This window comes from Salvelinus alpinus, chromosome 4 (assembly GCF_045679555.1).
Source record: "Salvelinus alpinus chromosome 4, SLU_Salpinus.1, whole genome shotgun sequence".
NCBI lineage: Eukaryota > Metazoa > Chordata > Actinopteri > Salmoniformes > Salmonidae > Salvelinus > Salvelinus alpinus.
In genome coordinates, this window is record NC_092089.1 from 7344180 (window position 1) to 7363679 (window position 19500).

General features: G+C 50.1%; 1 protein-coding gene across 7 annotated transcripts in view; it reads left to right on the top strand.

The window, feature by feature from the left end:
- Nucleotides 1–19500, top strand: part of cep192 (centrosomal protein 192) — a 96594-nt gene that overhangs the window by 20342 nt on the left and 56752 nt on the right. For all 7 annotated transcript variants that reach the window (XM_071395624.1, XM_071395623.1, XM_071395617.1 and 4 more), the window contains exons 14-20: nucleotides 10–153; nucleotides 8480–8769; nucleotides 10005–10146; nucleotides 11005–11544; nucleotides 11673–12737; nucleotides 14315–14441; nucleotides 14587–14746. In XM_071395624.1, the coding sequence (XP_071251725.1) occupies nucleotides 10–153; nucleotides 8480–8769; nucleotides 10005–10146; nucleotides 11005–11544; nucleotides 11673–12737; nucleotides 14315–14441; nucleotides 14587–14746 (2468 nt within the window). The remainder of the gene's footprint in view (nucleotides 1–9; nucleotides 154–8479; nucleotides 8770–10004; nucleotides 10147–11004; nucleotides 11545–11672; nucleotides 12738–14314; nucleotides 14442–14586; nucleotides 14747–19500) is intronic.

Here is a 19500-nt window from a genome sequence, read left to right on the forward strand (position 1 = left end):
GTGATCCAGCCTCTCACAGTGTGGTCTACCAGAACGAGGAAGGGAAGTGGGTGACTGATCTGGCTTACTACTCGTCCTTTGAGAAGGAGGTGGATGGACACCAGCTGCCGGAGGTAGCAGACCAGTTCCAGGCTGAGGACTTCGTTCCAGGCAGTAAGTAGAGAAGTTATTGGCAAACTGTTGTTTTTAGCTGAAAATGGAAATAGGGATTTGTGTGTTGTTCCTTTGGTCATGATGACTAGGTGTTGGTGTTCCACACCGTACCGTCGGTACGGACGATCCATTATTAAAACTGCTTGTTTGGATTCTGAATGCTGATTGAATAAACAGTATCAGCCTAGCGGTTAGTTTGGTACAGCCTGTGGGGTTAGTATCAGCCTAGTGTTTAGTTTGGTACAGCCCCTCCGGCTGTTAGTATCAGCCTAGCGTTTAGTTTGGTACAGCCGGGGGGGTTAGTATAAGCCTAGCGTTTAGTTTGGTACAGTGGGGGGTTAGTATCAGCCTAGTGTTTAGTTTGGTACAGCCGGGAGGTTAGTATCAGCCTAGCGTTTGGTACAGCCGGGGGTTAGTATCAGCCTAGTGTTTAGTTTGGTACAGCCGGAGGGTTAGTATCAGCCTAGCGTCTAGTTTGGTACAGCAGGGGGGTTAGTATCAGCCTAGCGTTTAGATTGGTACAGCCGGGGGGTTAGTATCAGCCTAGCGTTTAGTTTGGTACAGCCGGAGGGTTAGTATCAGCCTAGCGTTTAGTTTGGTACAGCCGGGGGGGGTTAGTATCAGCCTAGCGTTTAGTTTGGTACAGCCGGGGGGGTTAGTATAAGCCTAGCGTTTAGTTTGGTACAGTGGGGGGTTAGTATCAGCCTAGTGTTTAGTTTGGTACAGCCGGGAGGTTAGTATCAGCCTAGCGTTTGGTACAGCCGGGGGGTTAGTATCAGCCTAGTGTTTAGTTTGGTACAGCCGGAGGGTTAGTATCAGCCTAGCGTTTAGTTTGGTACAGCCGGGGGTTAGTATCAGCCTAGTGTTTAGTTTGGTACAGCCGGAGGGTTAGTATCAGCCTAGCGTCTAGTTTGGTACAGCAGGGGGGTTAGTATCAGCCTAGCGTTTAGTTTGGTACAGCCGGGGGGTTAGTATCAGCCTAGCGTTTAGTTTGGTACAGCCGGAGGGTTAGTATCAGCCTAGCGTTTAGTTTGGTACAGCCGGGGGGGTTAGTATCAGCCTAGCGTTTAGTTTGGTACAGCCGGGGGGTTAGTATCAGCCTAGTGTTTAGTTTGGTACAGCCGTGGGGTTAGTATCAGCCTAGCGTTTAGTTTGGTACAGCCGGGGGGTTAGTATCAGCCGAGCGTTTAGTTGGGGGTTAGTATCAGCCTAGCGTTTAGTTTGGTACAGCCGGGGGGTTAGTATCAGCCTAGCGTTTAGTTTGGTACAGCCGGGGGGTTAGTATCAGCCTAGCGTTTGGTACAGCCGGGGGGTTAGTATCAGCCTAGTGTTTAGTTTGGTACAGCCGGGGGGGTTAGTATCAGCCTAGTGTTTAGTTTGGTACAGCCGGAGGTTAGTATCAGCCTAGCGTTTAGTTTGGAACAGCCGGGGGGGTTAGTATCAGCCTAGCGTTTGGTACAGTGGGGGGGTTAGTATCAGCCTAGTGTTTAGTTTGGTACAGCCGGGGGTTAATATCAGCCTAGCGTTTAGTTTGGTACAGCCGGGGGGGTTAGTATCAGCCTAGCGTTTAGTTTGGTACAGTGGGGGGGTTAGTATCAGCCTAGTGTTTAGTTTGGTACAGCCGGGAGGTTAGTATCAGCCTAGCATTTAGTTGGGGGTTAGTATCAGCCTAGCGTTTAGTTTGGTACAGCCGGGGAGGTTAGTATCAGCCTAGTGTTTAGTTTGGTACAGCCGGGGGTTAATATCAGCCTAGCGTTTAGTTTGGTACAGCCGGAGGGTTAGTATCAGCCTAGTGTTTAGTTTGGTACAGCCGGAGGGTTAGTATCAGCCTAGCGTCTAGTTTGGTACAGCAGGGGGGTTAGTATCAGCCTAGCGTTTAGATTGGTACAGCCGGGGGGTTAGTATCAGCCTAGCGTTTAGTTTGGTACAGCCGGAGGGTTAGTATCAGCCTAGCGTTTAGTTTGGTACAGCCGGGGGGGGTTAGTATCAGCCTAGCGTTTAGTTTGGTACAGCCGGGGGGGTTAGTATAAGCCTAGCGTTTAGTTTGGTACAGTGGGGGGTTAGTATCAGCCTAGTGTTTAGTTTGGTACAGCCGGGAGGTTAGTATCAGCCTAGCGTTTGGTACAGCCGGGGGGTTAGTATCAGCCTAGCGTTTAGTTTGGTACAGCCGGAGGGTTAGTATCAGCCTAGCGTTTAGTTTGGTACAGCCGGGGGTTAGTATCAGCCTAGTGTTTAGTTTGGTACAGCCGGAGGGTTAGTATCAGCCTAGCGTCTAGTTTGGTACAGCAGGGGGGTTAGTATCAGCCTAGCGTTTAGTTTGGTACAGCCGGGGGGTTAGTATCAGCCTAGCGTTTAGTTTGGTACAGCCGGAGGGTTAGTATCAGCCTAGCGTTTAGTTTGGTACAGCCGGGGGGGTTAGTATCAGCCTAGCGTTTAGTTTGGTACAGCCGGGGGGTTAGTATCAGCCTAGTGTTTAGTTTGGTACAGCCGTGGGGTTAGTATCAGCCTAGCGTTTAGTTTGGTACAGCCGGGGGGTTAGTATCAGCCGAGCGTTTAGTTGGGGGTTAGTATCAGCCTAGCGTTTAGTTTGGTACAGCCGGGGGGTTAGTATCAGCCTAGCGTTTAGTTTGGTACAGCCGGGGGGTTAGTATCAGCCTAGCGTTTGGTACAGCCGGGGGGTTAGTATCAGCCTAGTGTTTAGTTTGGTACAGCCGGGGGGGTTAGTATCAGCCTAGTGTTTAGTTTGGTACAGCCGGAGGTTAGTATCAGCCTAGCGTTTAGTTTGGAACAGCCGGGGGGGTTAGTATCAGCCTAGCGTTTGGTACAGTGGGGGGGTTAGTATCAGCCTAGTGTTTAGTTTGGTACAGCCGGGGGTTAATATCAGCCTAGCGTTTAGTTTGGTACAGCCGGGGGGGTTAGTATCAGCCTAGCGTTTAGTTTGGTACAGTGGGGGGGTTAGTATCAGCCTAGTGTTTAGTTTGGTACAGCCGGGAGGTTAGTATCAGCCTAGCATTTAGTTGGGGGTTAGTATCAGCCTAGCGTTTAGTTTGGTACAGCCGGGGAGGTTAGTATCAGCCTAGTGTTTAGTTTGGTACAGCCGGGGGTTAATATCAGCCTAGCGTTTAGTTTGGTACAGCCGGAGGGTTAGTATCAGCCTAGCGTTTAGTTTGGTACAGCCGGGGGGGTTAGTATCAGCCTAGTGTTTAGTTTGGTACAGCCGGGGGGGTTAGTATCAGCCTAGCGTTTAGTTTGGTACAGCCGTGGGTTTAGTATCAGCCTAGCGTTTAGTTTGGTACAGCCGGGAGGTTAGTATCAGCCTAGTGTTTAGTTTGGTACAGCCGGGGGGGTTAGTATCAGCCTAGTGTTTAGTTTGGTATAGCCGGGGGGTTAGTATCAGCCTAGCGTTTAGTTTGGTATAGCCGGGGGGGTTAGTATCAGCCTAGCGTTTAGTTTGGTACAGCCGGAGGGTTAGTATCAGCCTAGTGTTTAGTTTGGTACAGCCGGGGGGTTAGTATCAGCCTAGCGGTTAGTTTGGTACAGCCGGGGGGGTTAGTATCAGCCTAGCGTTTAGTTTGATACAGCCGGGTGGTTAGTATCAGCCTAGCGTTTAGTTTGGTACAGCCGGGAGGTTAGTATCAGCCTAGTGTTTAGTTTGGTACCGTGGGAGGGTTAGTATCAGCCTAGTGTTTGGTACAGCCGGGGGGTTAGTATCAGCCTAGCGTTTAGTTGGGGGTTAGTATCAGCCTAGCGTTTAGTTTGGTACAGCCGGGGGGTTAGTATCAGCCTAGTGTTTAGTTAGGTACAGCCGGGGGGTTAGTATCAGCCTAGCGTTTAGTTTGGTACAGCCGGGAGGTTAGTATCAGCCTAGTGTTTAGTTTGGTACAGCCGGGGGGTTAGTATCAGCCTAGCGTTTAGTTTGGTACAGCCGGGGGGTTAGTATCAGCCTAGCGTTTAGTTTGGTACAGCCGGGGGGTTAGTATCAGCCTAGCGTTTAGTTTGATACAGCCGGGTGGTTAGTATCAGCCTAGCGTTTAGTTTGGTACAGCCGGGAGGTTAGTATCAGCCTAGTGTTTAGTTTGGTACCGTGGGAGGGTTAGTATCAGCCTAGTGTTTGGTACAGCCGGGGGGTTAGTATCAGCCTAGCGTTTAGTTGGGGGTTAGTATCAGCCTAGCGTTTAGTTTGGTACAGCCCGGGGGTTAATATCAGCCTAGCGTTTAGTTTGGTACAGCCGGGAGGGTTAGTATCAGCCTAGCGTTTAGTTTGGTACAGCCGGGGGGGTTAGTATCAGCCTAGCGTTTAGTTTGGTACAGCCGGGGGGGTTAGTATCAGCCTAGCGTTTAGTTTGGTACAGCCGGGGGGGTTAGTATCAGCCTAGCGTTTAGTTTGGTACATCCGGGAGGGTTAGTATCAGCCTAGTGTTTAGTTTGGTACAGCAGGGGGGTTAGTATCAGCCTAGCGTTTAGTTTGGTACAGCCCGGGGGTTAATATCAGCCTAGTGTTTAGTTTGGTACAGCCGGGGAGGTTAGTATCAGCCTAGTGTTTAGTTTGGTACAGCCGGGGAGGTTAGTATCAGCCTAGTGTTTAGTTTGGTACAGCCGGGGGGTTAGTATCAGCCTAGCGTTTAGTTTGGTACAGCCGGGAGGGTTAGTATCAGCCTAGCGTTTAGTTTGGTACAGCCGGGAGGGTTAGTATCAGCCTAGCGTTTAGTACAGCCGGGAGGGTTAGTATCAGCCTAGCGTTTGGTACAGCCGGGGGGTTAGTATCAGCCTAGCGTTTGGTACAGCCGGGGGGTTAGTATCAGCCTAGCGTTTGGTACAGCCGGGGGGTTAGTATCAGCCTAGCGTTTAGTTTGGTACAGCCAGGAGGGTTAGTATCAGCCTAGCGTTTGGTACAGCCCTGGGGGTTAGTATCAGCCTAGCGTTTGGTACAGCCGGGGGGTTAGTATCAGCCTAGCGTTTGGTACAGCCGGGGGGTTAGTATCAGCCTAGCGTTTGGTACAGCCGGGGGGTTAGTATCAGCCTAGCGTTTGGTACAGCCGGGGGGTTAGTATCAGCCTAGCGTTTAGTTTGGTACAGCCGGGAGGTTAGTATCAGCCTAGCGTTTAGTTTGGTACAGCCGGGAGGTTAGTATCAGCCTAGCGTTTAGTTTGGTACAGCCGGGGGGTTAGTATCAGCCTAGCGTTTAGTTTGGTACAGCCGGGAGGTTAGTATCAGCCTAGCGTTTAGTTTGGTACAGCCGGGGGGTTAGTATCAGCCTAGCGTTTAGTTTGGTACAGCCGGGGAGGTTAGTATCAGCCTAGCGTTTAGTTTGGTACAGTCGGGGGGTTAGTATCAGCCTAGTGTTTAGTTTGGTACAGCCGGGAGGTTAGTATCAGCCTAGCGTTTAGTTTGGTACAGCCGGGGGGTTAGTATCAGCCTAGCGTTTAGTTTGGTACAGCCGGGAGGGTTAGTATCAGCCTAGCGTTTAGTTTGGTACAGCCGGGGGGGTTAGTATCAGCCTAGTGTTTAGTTTGGTACAGCCGGGAGGGTTAGTATATCAGCCTAGCGTTTAGTTTGGTACAGCCCGGGGGTTAATATCAGCCTAGTGTTTAGTTTGGTACAGCCGGGAGGTTAGTATCAGCCTAGTGTTTAGTTTGGTACAGCCGGGGAGGTTAGTATCAGCCTAGTGTTTAGTTTGGTACAGCCGGGGAGGTTAGTATCAGCCTAGCGTTTAGTTTGGTACAGCCGGGGAGGTTAGTATCAGCCTAGCGTTTAGTTTGGTACAGCCGGGAGGGTTAGTATCAGCCTAGCGTTTAGTTTGGTACAGCCGGGAGGGTTAGTATCAGCTTAGCGTTTGGTACAGCCGGGGGGTTAGTATCAGCCTAGCGTTTGGTACAGCCGGGGGGTTAGTATCAGCCTAGCGTTTGGTACAGCCGGGGGGTTAGTATCAGCCTAGCGTTTAGTTTGGTACAGCCAGGAGGGTTAGTATCAGCCTAGCGTTTGGTACAGCCCTGGGGGTTAGTATCAGCCTAGCGTTTGGTACAGCCGGGGGGTTAGTATCAGCCTAGCGTTTAGTTTGGTACAGCCGGGAGGGTTAGTATCAGCCTAGCGTTTAGTTTGGTACAGCCGGGAGGGTTAGTATCAGCTTAGCGTTTGGTACAGCCGGGGGGTTAGTATCAGCCTAGCGTTTGGTACAGCCGGGGGGTTAGTATCAGCCTAGCGTTTAGTTTGGTACAGCCGGGGGGTTAGTATCAGCCTAGCGTTTAGTTTGGTACAGCCAGGAGGGTTAGTATCAGCCTAGCGTTTGGTACAGCCCTGGGGGTTAGTATCAGCCTAGTGTTTGGTACAGCCGGGGGGTTAGTATCAGCCTAGCGTTTGGTACAGCCGGGGGGTTAGTATCAGCCTAGCGTTTAGTTTGGTACAGCCGGGGGGTTAGTATCAGCCTAGCGTTTAGTTTGGTACAGCCGGGGGGTTAGTATCAGCCTAGCGTTTAATTTGGTACAGCCGGGGGGATAGTATCAGCCTAGCGTTTAGTTTGGTACAGCCGGGGGGTTAGTATCAGCCTAGCGTTTAGTTTGGTACAGTCGGGGGGTTAGTATCAGCCTAGTGTTTAGTTTGGTACAGCCGGGGGGTTAGTATCAGCCTAGCGTTTGGTACAGCCGGGGGGTTAGTATCAGCCTAGCGTTTGGTACAGCCGGGGGGTTAGTATCAGCCTAGCGTTTGGTACAGCCGGGGGGTTAGTATTAGCCTAGCGTTTGGTACAGCCGGGGGGTTAGTATCAGCCTAGCTGTCTGCCTTTCTGACCTCGGAAACAATGTTTCACTTTAATGTAGATCTCTTCAGTACCAGACATGAACGGTTCCCAGCATACCTTTCTCTGAGCCAGGTGAAATCACGCATCAACGTCATAATCATGGACTTCTATAAGTAAATGTCAATAGAAAACCAGCTCAAACTAATGCAGCCTAGTGTCCTGTCATTCCAGAATTAAATCAAAGTGTATTTGTCAAGTCCCCCGAATACAACAGGTGTAGACCTTACAGTCAAATGCTTACGTACAGGCTCTAACCAACAGTGCAAAAAAGGTATTAGGTGAACAATAGGTAGGTAAAGAAATAAATGTTTGAAGTGACTGAGTTAGCTGAAGATGGCGTGGCTAGCAAGCGACCAGAACGCTATCCAGCCTGCATAGAACGAATGAACAGTCCTTTTTCATAGCAACTATGCTGAAATAATTAACGACTAGTTTGCGTCTGTAGCAACATTACCAAAAAATAACTATCTCTTCCTGTGAAATAATGAAATTGTATGACTTATCAAAATAACGTTTTTAATGAAAATATGTAATCATTGTTTAATATGTGACTGACCCTCCACTGTTGTCGACGGGCCGAACCCCATTTACCTGTGACTGTATTCATGATACAGCACTGCCTAGCGTGACTTACTGCTTCATTCAATGTTGGAAGAGTCCAAATCTCCAGTGTGCTGGAGTTGTCCTGTTTTATTGTGTTCCAGGTAACACCATAGACAGATCAGGAGTTGTCCTGTTTTATTGTGTTCCAGGTAACACCATAGACAGATCAGGAGTTGTCCTGTTTTATTGTGTTCCAGGTAACACCATAGACAGATCAGGAGTTGTCCTGTTTTATTGTGTTCCAGGTAACACCATAGACAGATCACCAGTTGTCCTGTTTTATTGTGTTCCAGGTAACACCATAGACAGATCAGGAGTTGTCCTGTTTTATTGTGTTCCAGGTAACACCATAGACAGATCAGGAGTTGTCCTGTTTTATTGTGTTCCAGGTAACACCATAGACAGATCACCAGTGTGCTGGAGTTGTCCTGTTTTATTGTGTTCCAGGTAACACCATAGACAGATCAGGAGTTGTCCTGTTTTATTGTGTTCCAGGTAACACCATAGACAGATCAGGAGTTGTCCTGTTTTATTGTGTTCCAGGTAACGCCATAGACAGATCACCAGTGTGCAGGAGTTGTCCTGTTTTATTGTGTTCCAGGTAACGCCATAGACAGATCAGCAGTTGTCCTGTTTTATTGTGTTCCAGGTAACACCATAGACAGATCACCAGTGGGCTGGAGTTGTCCTGTTTTATTGTGTTCCAGGTAACACCATAGACAGATCAGGAGTTGTCCTGTTTTATTGTGTTCCTGGTAACACCATAGACAGATCACCAGTGGGCTGGAGTTGTCCTGTTTTATTGTGTTCCAGGTAACACCATAGACAGATCAGCAGTATGCTGCAGTTATCCTGTTTTATTGTGTTCCAGGTAACGCCATAGAGAAGATCAGCAGTATGCTGCAGTTATCCTGTTTTATTGTGTTCCAGGTAACGCCATAGAGAAGATCATAGAGGACCAGAAGGAGTTTGAGAAGGAGAACCAGTTCATGCAGGAGGAGGTGATGGAGCCTGCCTCCACCAGCCCAGGTCTCCTATCTGACACGTCCTGGAGACTCCCAGCCAGCAGCCACATCCTGATGAGGGCCAGCCAGGTGTCCCAGGAGCTGGACAGAGGGAACCAGAGCTACCTCCGTCTGTCTCTGGGGACCTTCTTCCAGCAGCGCTCTGAGGCCCTGGGCTGTCTAGGGGACGACCGGGAGGACGATACAGTCAAACGGGTATGGGACTTGTTCATTGTCCTATCGACGCCGCTCTGTAGCCACTGCTCTACTCTTTCACTATTCACGTAGTTTCTTAGGGTTGGAGTCCTTTTAGTTGAGGAATACGAGGCTTTGGTCTGGTAGACCTGCCCGCGGTGCGTAGAGACAGTAGGTTTGGAGTCCGTTTACATTTACATTTACATTTAAGTCATTTAGCTGACGCTCTTATCCAGAGCGACTTACAAATTGGAGAGTTCATACATATTCATCCTGGTCCCCCCGTGGGGAATGAACCCACAACCCTGGCGTTGCAAGCGCCATGCTCTACCAACTGAGCCACTCCTTTAGTTGAGGAGTCCGTTTAGTTGAGGAATACGAGGCTTCGGTCTGGTAGACCTGCCCGCGGTGCGTAGGGACAGTAGGGTTGGTGTCCTTTTAGTTGAGGAATACGAGGCTTCGGTCTGGGAAACCTGCCCGCGGTGTGTAGGGACAGTAGGGTTGGTGTCCTTTTAGTTGAGGAATACGAGGCTTCGGTCTGGGAAACCTGCCCGCGGTGTGTAGGGACAGTAGGGTTGGTGTCCTTTTAGTTGAGGAATACGAGGCTTCGGTCTGGGAAACCTGCCCGCGGTGCGTAGGGACAGTAGGGTTGGTGTCCTTTTAGTTGAGGAATACGAGGCTTCGGTCTGGGAAACCTGCCCGCGGTGCGTAGGGACAGTAGGGTTGGAGTCCGTTTAGTTCAGGAATACGAGGCTTCGGTCTGGTAGACCTGCCCGCGGTGCGTAGGGACAGTAGGGTTGGTGTCCTTTTAGTTCAGGAATACGAGGTTTCGGTCTGGGAAACCTGCCCGCGGTGCGTAGGGGCAGTAGGGTTGGTGTCCGTTTAGTTGAGGAATACGAGGCTTCGGTCTGGGAGACCTGCCTGTGGTGCGTAGGGACAGTAGGGTTGGTGTCCTTTTAGTTGAGGAATACAAGGCTTTGGTCCGGGAGACATGCCCGCGGTGCGTAGAGACAGTAGGGTTGGTGTCCTTTTAGTTGAGGAATACGAGGCTTCGGTCCGGGAAACCTGCCCGCGGTGTGTAGGGACAGTAGGGTTGGTGTTCTTTTAGTTGAGGAATACGAGGCTTCGGTCTGGGAGACCTGCCCGCGGTGCGTAGGGACAGTAGGGAAGCCATGTTTGAGACTACCACTGAGGGTTTAAGACTGTGATCATCACCCTTCTGACTTGACCAGTCTGTTGTTGTATCTTCTCTCCAGCCGTCGTTTGGTTACGTCATCACCTCTCCAGAGAAGAGGGAACCGTTTCCTCTGATTCAACCATCAGACTTCCTGTCTCAGGACGGCTCGGTCCACAACGACACCCTCACACACACTGACCACGACCACACCATGAACACAGGTACGTACCGTCTGGACGTCCAAGATGCTTATTCCTGATTCCCACTGTGAGGCCGGCCAGGCCAGCCAGTAGGACACTTATTCCTGATTCCCACTGTGAGGCCAGCCAGTAAGACACTTATTCCTGATTCCCACTGTGAGGCCAGCCAGTAAGACACTTATTCCTGATTCCCACTGTGAGTCCGGCCAGGCCAGCCAGTAAGACACTTATTCCTGTTTCCCACTGTGAGGCCAGCCAGTAAGACACTTATTCCTGATTCCCACTGTGAGTCCGGCCAGGCCAGCCAGTAAGACGCTTATTCCTGATTCCCGCTGTGAGGCCGGCCAGTAAGACACTTATTCCTGATTCCCACTGTGAGGCCGGCCAGCTCAGCCAGTAAGACGCTTATTCCTGATTCCCACTGTGAGGCCAGCCAGTAAGACACTTATTCCTGATTCCCACTGTGAGGCCGGCCAGCTCAGCCAGTAAGACACTTATTCCTGATTCCCACTGTGAGGCCGGCCAGCTCAGCCAGTAAGACACTTATTCCTGATTCCCACTGTGAGGCCAGCCAGTAAGACACTTATTCCTGATTCCCACTGTGAGGCCAGCCAGTAAGACACGTATTCCTGATTCCCGCTGTGAGGCCGGCCAGGTCAGCCAGTAACACACTTATTCCTGATTCCCACTGTGAGGCCAGCCAGTAAGACATTTATTCCTGATTCCCACTGTGAGGCCGGCCAGTTCATTTTTACTTGGTTTGGCATCATTTTTCTTACTTGATCAGTCATCATCTTTATTCCTAATTTTAAACTCAAATCAGTCATAATCAGAGTATCACATATGGTGGTTGATACTTCCAATGTGTTGTTCTTGTAGAGGACTTGGACAAGACTGTGGAGGCGGCTGCAGACAGGGTGTCACCTACAGGAGATGACGAGCCAGAGCCTTGTGAATCAGCCTCCCGCCTCCCCGAAGCCCTGCTCTCCCCCAGCCAGAGCCTTCCCTCAGCCTCCCCCCTCCCTGAGGCCCTGCTCTCCCCCAGCCAGACCCTTCCCTCAGCCTCCCCCCTCCCTGAAGCCCTGCTCTCCCCCGGCCAGAGCCTTCCCTCAGCCTCCCCCCTCCCCGAGGCCCTGCTCTCCCCCAGCCAGAGCCTTCCCTCAGCCTCCCCCCTCCCTGAAGCCCTGCTCTCCCCCGGCCAGAGCCTTCCCTCAGCCTCCCCCGGCAGCCTGGGCCCCAGCCCCGGCAGCAGCACAGACCAGTCTAACCTCACGCTGTCTATCAGCACCATCGCCTCGGCCATCTCAGATGCCTCCATCTCCTCAGAGCCCTCCCAGCTGGCTGCCATGATCATGGAGCTGTCAAAGAGGAGTAGGATACAGAGGCAACAGCAGAAAGGTCTGCCGGGTCCAGACCCAGGTATCCCATATTCATAAGTACATCTGAAATTCTACTCTTTAATTCTGTGTGTTTGTTGGAAGGTGATGTCAGCACCACTAGAACACAGTTCATGAAAAATGTAAAGGAGATTTGATTCTGATTCCCAGCCTCTGTCCTGGAAGAACAAACACCCAGCCCTAACCAGGTTCAACTGGACCAGCCCAGCCCTAACCAGGTTCAACTGGACCAGAGAATCCTGCTGGAGACTCTACAGAGGAGCCAGTGTGCCGGAGACCTGCTGGAGACTCTACAGAGGAGCCAGTGTGCCGGAGACCTGAGTGCCTTCGACATTGAAAAGTACCTGAAGCAGACAGAGGTATCCACCAGCAGCGACAGCGACCAGTCAGGCTCCTCCCACTACACCTTTGACTTCCTCAGCTGGGCCGACAGCCTCAACTCCTCCCGCAGGAAGTCCCAGGCCGCATCGCTTGTTGTTACTGTGGAGAACGAGAGCTCGGGTTATCAACACCAGGCTACCGAATACCAGGCTAGCACCAAGGGAGCTATCTCCTCTGGCGTAGAGGCTAAGGCAGGTTTGACACAAGGTTACCCTGCTGCTACGACCCATCCAGTCTCTGCTGGGCTACATCCAGGTTCTGGCCAGAGTGGACCAGGACCAGCTAACAAGACGGAGGTGAGGAGGAGTTCCATCCCCCGTCCCAGGGCCAGCTCCATCCCTACAGCGTCTGGTAACCCAGGGAGGAGGTCTGTGGTCTCTGGTCAGTACTCCTCAACCACCTCCTCCACAGCCAAACCAGCTGCCGACAGGAAGTCCGCAGGGAATAACAGTGAGCCCCAGCCAGCTGGTGTACTGAGCAACACAGAGAGTGGTGGGGCTGAACTAGGAGCAGTCCGTCCAACACCTAACAACACCCCAGCACAGAAGGTTGAGGACCGCTCCTCAGCTGCTGCCCCAGGCCCTAAGACCTCCCCTGGTCTGAGGAAGGGTCTGTCGGGGCCTCCGTCCCTCAGAGACATCACATCCCCCTCCCAGAGAGCCAGGAGGAGCACAGCGAAGACCCACGCTACAGGGAGCAGTACAGCCCAGCAGGAGAACCCCAGTGGCCTGGAGAAGAGTGTTGGAGAAGCTCCTCCCAGCGCTGTGGCCAAACGTGTTGGTTTTACTTCCTCCTGTCACAGCCCCCAGCCTGCTGCTGCCCACAGGACAGACGGTCAGTCTCTGGTCCAATCAACCACATTATTCAGCTGTTCTTTAACTCATTTAAGAGAGAAATAAACGCGTTTGTAAAGCTTAGCTTAGTTTCCATCCCATTTTGTTCCTGGTCCTTCCGGCTGGGTTCAGGTTTTTCAATGTTGATTATAGTTTATTTGAGGTAATTTCCTGGTCTTGTGTTCTGCAGATAATGATAATGGAGGATTTAGTTCATTGGTTAAGGAGTGTATTAATGTCCTGGTCAGGTGGTGGATAGTAATGTGTTGTATTAATATCCTGGTCAGGTGATGGATAGTAATGTGTTGTATTAATGTCCTGGTCAGGTGGTGGATAGTAATGTGTTGTATTAATGTCCTGGTCAGGTGATGGATAGTAATGTGTTGTATTAATGTCCTGGTCAGGTGGTGGACAGTAATGTGTTGTATTAATGTCCTGGTCAGGTGGTGGATAGTAATGTGTTGTATTAATGTCCTGGTCAGGTGATGGATAGTAATGTGTTGTATTAATGTCCTGGTCAGGTGGTGGATAGTAATGTGTTGTATTAATGTCCTGGTCAGGTGGTGGATAGTAATGTGTTGTATTAATGTCCTGGTCAGGTGATGGATAGTAATGTGTTGTATTAATGTCAGGTGATGGATAGTAATGTGTTGTATTAATGTCCTGGTCAGGTGGTGGATAGTAATGTGTTGTATTAATGTCCTGGTCAGGTGATGGATAGTAATGTGTTGTATTAATGTCCTGGTCAGGTGATGGATAGTTATGTGTTTTATTAATGTCCTGGTCAGGTGATGGATAGTAATGTGTTGTATTAATGTCCTGGTCAGGTGATGGATAGTAATGTGTTGTATTAATGTCCTGGTCAGGTGATGGATAGTAATGTGTTGTATTAATGTCCTGGTAATGTGTTGTATTACTGTCCTGGTCAGGTGATGGACAGTAATGTGTTGTATTAATGTCCTGGTCAGGTGATGGATAGTAATGTGTTGTATTAATGTCCTGGTCAGGTGATGGATAGTAATGTGTTATATTAATGTCCTGGTAATGTGTTGTATTAATGTCCTGGTCAGGTGATGGATAGTAATGTGTTATATTAATGTCCTGGTAATGTGTTGTATTAATGTCCTGGTCAGGTGATGGATAGTAATGTGTTATATTAATGTCCTGGTAATGTGTTGTATTACTGTCCTGGTCAGGTGATGGACAGTAATGTGTTGTATTAATGTCCTGGTCAGGTGGTGGATAGTAATGTGTTGTATTAATGTCCTGGTCAGGTGATGGATAGTAATGTGTTGTATTAATGTCCTGGTCAGGTGGTGGACAGTAATGTGTTGTATTAATGTCCTGGTCAGGTGGTGGACAGTAATGTGTTGTATTAATGTCCTGGTCAGGTGATGGATAGTAATGTGTTGTATTAATGTCCTGGTCAGGTGGTGGACAGTAATGTGTTGTATTAATGTCCTGGTCAGGTGGTGGACAGTAATGTGTTGTATTAATGTCCTGGTCAGGTGATGGATAGTAATGTGTTGTATTAATGTCCTGGTCAGGTGGTGGATAGTAATGTGTTGTTCTCTACAGATGTGTTTCCAGGTACTCCTATGCATCATGCCGGAGGCCCAGAGCAGAGCCAGTGTACCTTCAGACCCTCCACCTCTCCTCTCACCCACTCCTCCCCCTCACAGACCTCCTTCCCCAGCCAAGAAGGGTACACTGCTGCTTCAAATCAACCAATCCATCAATCAATGATTAAATCAATCAGTTGTGTCAGGTTGTTGCCCTCTACTGTGTACCTCCTAGTTGCAGTTTATCCTAAATCTTGTATTTCTCTCTGGTCTCTGGTGCCTCTCCAGGACTGTCTCTCCCCCCTCCTCCAGGGTAGGGGACAGAAGACCTCCCAGTGATCTCACTCCTCCCCAGTCTGAGTGGAGCTGTTCCAGTCCCAGCCTCAGCAGACTGACGTACATCTCTCTGAATGACAGCACTGACATCCCAACACCTGACAGACACAAGGTATAGTAGGCATGACAGCATCCCAACACCTGACAGACACAAGGAATAGTAGGCATGACAGCATCCCAACACCTGACAGACACAAGGTATAGTAGGCATGACAGCACGGCATCCCAACACCTGACAGACACAAGGTATAGTAGGCATGACAGCATCCCAACACCTGACAGACACAAGGTATAGTAGGCATGACAGCACGGCATCCCAACACCTGACAGACACAAGGTATAGTAGGCATGACAGCATCCCAACACCTGACAGACACAAGGAATAGTAGGCATGACAGCATCCCAACACCTGACAGACACAAGGTATAGTTGGCATGACAGCATCCCAACACCTGACAGACACAAGGAATAGTAGGCATGACAGCACGGCATCCCAACACCTGACAGAGACAAGGTATAGTTGGCATGACAGCATCCCAACACCTGACAGACACAAGGTATAGTAGGCATGACAGCATCCCAACACCTGACAGACACAAGGTATAGTTGGCATGACAGCATCCCAACACCTGACAGAGACAAGGTATAGTTGGCATGACAGCATCCCAACACCTGACAGACACAAGGTATAGTTGGCATGACAGCACGGCATCCCAACACCTGACAGAGACAAGGTATAGTTGGCATGACAGCATCCCAACACCTGACAGACACAAGGTATAGTATGCATGACAGCATCCCAACACCTGACAGAGACAAGGTATAGTTGGCATGACAGCATCCCAACACCTGACAGACACAAGGTATAGTATGCATGACAGCATCCCAACACCTGACAGAGACAAGGTATAGTTGGCATGACAGCATCCCAACACCTGACAGACACAAGGTATAGTTGGCATGACAGCATCCCAACACCTGACAGACACAAGGTATAGTATGCATGACAGCATCCCAACACCTGACAGAGACAAGGTATAGTTGGCATGACAGCATCCCAACACCTGACAGACACAAGGAATAGTAGGCATGACAGCACGGCATCCCAACACCTGACAGACACAAGGTATAGTAGGCATGACAGCATCCCAACACCTGACAGACACAAGGTATAGTTGGCATGACAGCACGGCATCCCAACACCTGACAGACACAAGGTATAGTTGGCATGACAGCACGGCATCCCAACACCTGACAGACACAAGGTATAGTAGGCATGACAGCATCCCAACACCTGACAGACACAAGGTATAGTAGGCATGACAGCATCCCAACACCTGACAGAGACAAGGTATAGTTGGCATGACAGCACGGCATCCCAACACCTGACAGACACAAGGTATAGTAGGCATGACAGCACGGCATCCCAACACCTGACAGACACAAGGTATAGTTGGCATGACAGCACGGCATCCCAACACCTGACAGACACAAGGTATAGTAGGCATGACAGCATCCCAACACCTGACAGACACAAGGAATAGTAGGCATGACAGCACGGCATCCCAACACCTGACAGACACAAGGTATAGTTGGCATGACAGCATCCCAACACCTGACAGACACAAGGTATAGTATGCATGACAGCATCCCAACACCTGACAGAGACAAGGTATAGTTGGCATGACAGCATCCCAACACCTGACAGACACAAGGAATAGTAGGCATGACAGCACGGCATCCCAACACCTGACAGACACAAGGTATAGTAGGCATGACAGCATCCCAACACCTGACAGACACAAGGTATAGTATGCATGACAGCACGGCATCCCAACACCTGACAGACACAAGGTATAGTAGGCATGACAGCATCCCAACACCTGACAGACACAAGGAATAGTTGGCATGACAGCATCCCAACACCTGACAGACACAAGGTATAGTAGGCATGACAGCACGGCATCCCAACACCTGACAGAGACAAGGTATAGTTGGCATGACAGCACGGCATCCCAACACCTGACAGAGACAAGGTATAGTTGGCATGACAGCACGGCATCCCAACACCTGACAGACACAAGGTATAGTAGGCATGACAGCACGGCATCCCAACACCTGACAGACACAAGGTATAGTTGGCATGACAGCATCCCAACACCTGACAGACACAAGGTATAGTAGGCATGACAGCATCCCAACACCTGACAGACACAAGGTATAGTTGGCATGACAGCATCCCAACACCTGACAGACACAAGGTATAGTTGGCATGACAGCATCCCAACACCTGACAGAGACAAGGTATAGTAGGCATGACAGCATCCCAACACCTGACAGAGACAAGGTATAGTTGGCATGACAGCATCCCAACACCTGACAGAGACAAGGTATAGTAGGCATGACAGCATCCCAACACCTGACAGAGACAAGGTATAGTTGGCATGACAGCATCCCAACACCTGACAGACACAAGGTATAGTTGGCATGACAGCATCCCAACACCTGACAGAGACAAGGTATAGTAGGCATGACAGCATCCCAACACCTGACAGAGACAAGGTATAGTTGGCATGACAGCATCCCAACACCTGACAGAGACAAGGTATAGTAGGCATGACAGCATCCCAACACCTGACAGAGACAAGGTATAGTTGGCATGACAGCATCCCAACACCTGACAGAGACAAGGTATAGTTGGCATGACAGCACGGCATCCCAACACCTGACAGACACAAGGTATAGTAGGCAGAGACTGGACCTCGTATGGGCTTCTCTTTCAAAAACTCCTTTCCATGTCTCAGTGGGATTCCATCGGGCAATTTACAAATGACCAAGAGATCAATCGCACGTTGCCTGACCGAGGCCCGGCCTCTGGTCGTTCTCGCCTCTCTTCTTTGCGGAAGTGATCAGGACGGCTCCTGAAGCTCGCCTCGGTGTGACTTGAATTCCCGTCTTCCTGCTTAACAGTTCACAGGCAAACCTTGAGGTCAATGGAGTCGATAGTGTACAATACTTACCGAATGGAAAATGTGTTTTCTACTTCTGGTTCCGGTGGTAGATAATGTGACACGGCGAGCCATCGCGTCTTGGTTAACCCGTGCCGTGAGGCTTAAGCTAACATGGTTAGCTCGCTGGAAAGATTAATCTGACAACACGCAGTTCCCTTTGGCTAGCTTTCCATACCTGGAGAGGTAGAATCTAGCTGCCGTCTCAGCCCGCCGTGTGGGCTAGCTGCCGTCTCAGCCCGCCGTGTGGGCTAGCTGCCCTCTCAGCCCGCCGTGTGGGCTAGCTGCCCTCTCAGCCCGCCGTGTGGGCTAGCTGCCCTCTCAGCCCGCCGTACGGGCTAGCTGCCCTCTCAGCCCGCCGTGTGGGCTAGCTGCCCTCTCAGCCCGCCGTCTCAGCCCGCCGTGCGGGCTAGCTTCCCTCTCAGCCCGCCGTGCGGGCTAGCTGCCCTCTCAGCCCGCCGTGCGGGCTAGCTGCCCTCTCAGCCCGCCGTGCGGGCTAGCTGCCCTCTCAGTTGGGAGACATCCCATGGTGGTTTTATGAAGGGAGCGCGTTGCTTACGCCCGGCCTCCAAGTCCTTAGTCCCACCTTGGGACCTTTTTGTTGTTTGTTATTGTGCTTGAAGCTATTTCCCAGAAGCCTTTAGAGCTGCTGGAAAGCGTAGAGATGACATCACTCTCCTTTTTAAGACGGTGTTACTGCTTTAATCTCTAGAGTGAGTGAGTGTGCTGCACGCCCGGTCAGTTCACCGTTCGTTCTTACAACTTTCCCCGCCATTATCCAAGGTGAGCTTGTCACCTAACCCTGCCAAAGGGAGGTCCCTCTCGGTAACGGCTATCCACTGGCTTGATAGTGCAGGCTATTTATATTGTGTTATAATGGAAAGGGTTTACAGCCCCCCAGAGGGCTTGATGGCTCATTCCACCAGAGGTGTGGTTACCTCCTAGGGCACTGTCAAAGGCATCTGTTTACAAGATACGGTCCCCCGTGTCGGACTACCCTGGCTTCGGAGTGCTCGTCTATGATACGGAGGCTTGCCCTTTCCCACGGTGAGATATCGAAAACAAGTATTTGAAAGTGAACTGTTACTTGCGTAAGCCCGGTTCGCTGATAATGAGTGAGATCTCACCACATTTCCCTGCTTGCAGGAGGGAAAGGAGTAGAGGTTTGAGAATAATCAGAGGACAGGTCCTCCGACAGATGTTGTGTGATTTGGTGTCTTCGTCATTTGTGATCGCCCCCGAGCGAATCCCACTGAGATAGTATCTTCAGTATTACAGCCTGAATTTAAAATGGATTACATGTGATTTGTCTCTGGCCTACACACAATACCCCATGTCAGGATTTTTATTTTTATTTTACAAATTAATAAACGATGAAAAGCTGAAATGTCTTCAGTCGATAAGTGTTCAACCATTTTGTTATGGCAAGTCTTGGTAAGTTCATGATTATTAATGTCCTTTTACGTCACAGAATAAGTTGCATGGACTCTCTGTGGACAATAATAGTGTTTAAAATCATTTTTGAATGACTACCTCATCTCTGTACCCCACACATACAATTATCTGTAAGGTCCCTCAGTCAAGCAGTGCATTTCAAACACAGATTCAACCACAAAGACCAGGGAGGTTTTTCAATGCCTCACAGAGAAGGTGACCTGTTGGTAGATGGGTAAAAAAAAGCAGACATTGAATATCCCTTTGAGCATGGTGAAGATATGAATTACACTTTGGATGGTGTATCAATACACCCAGTCACTACAACGATACAGGCGTCCTTCCTAACTCAGTTGCCGGAGAGGAAGGAAACCGCTCAGTGATTTCACCATGAGGACAATGGTGACTTCAAAACAGTTAGTTT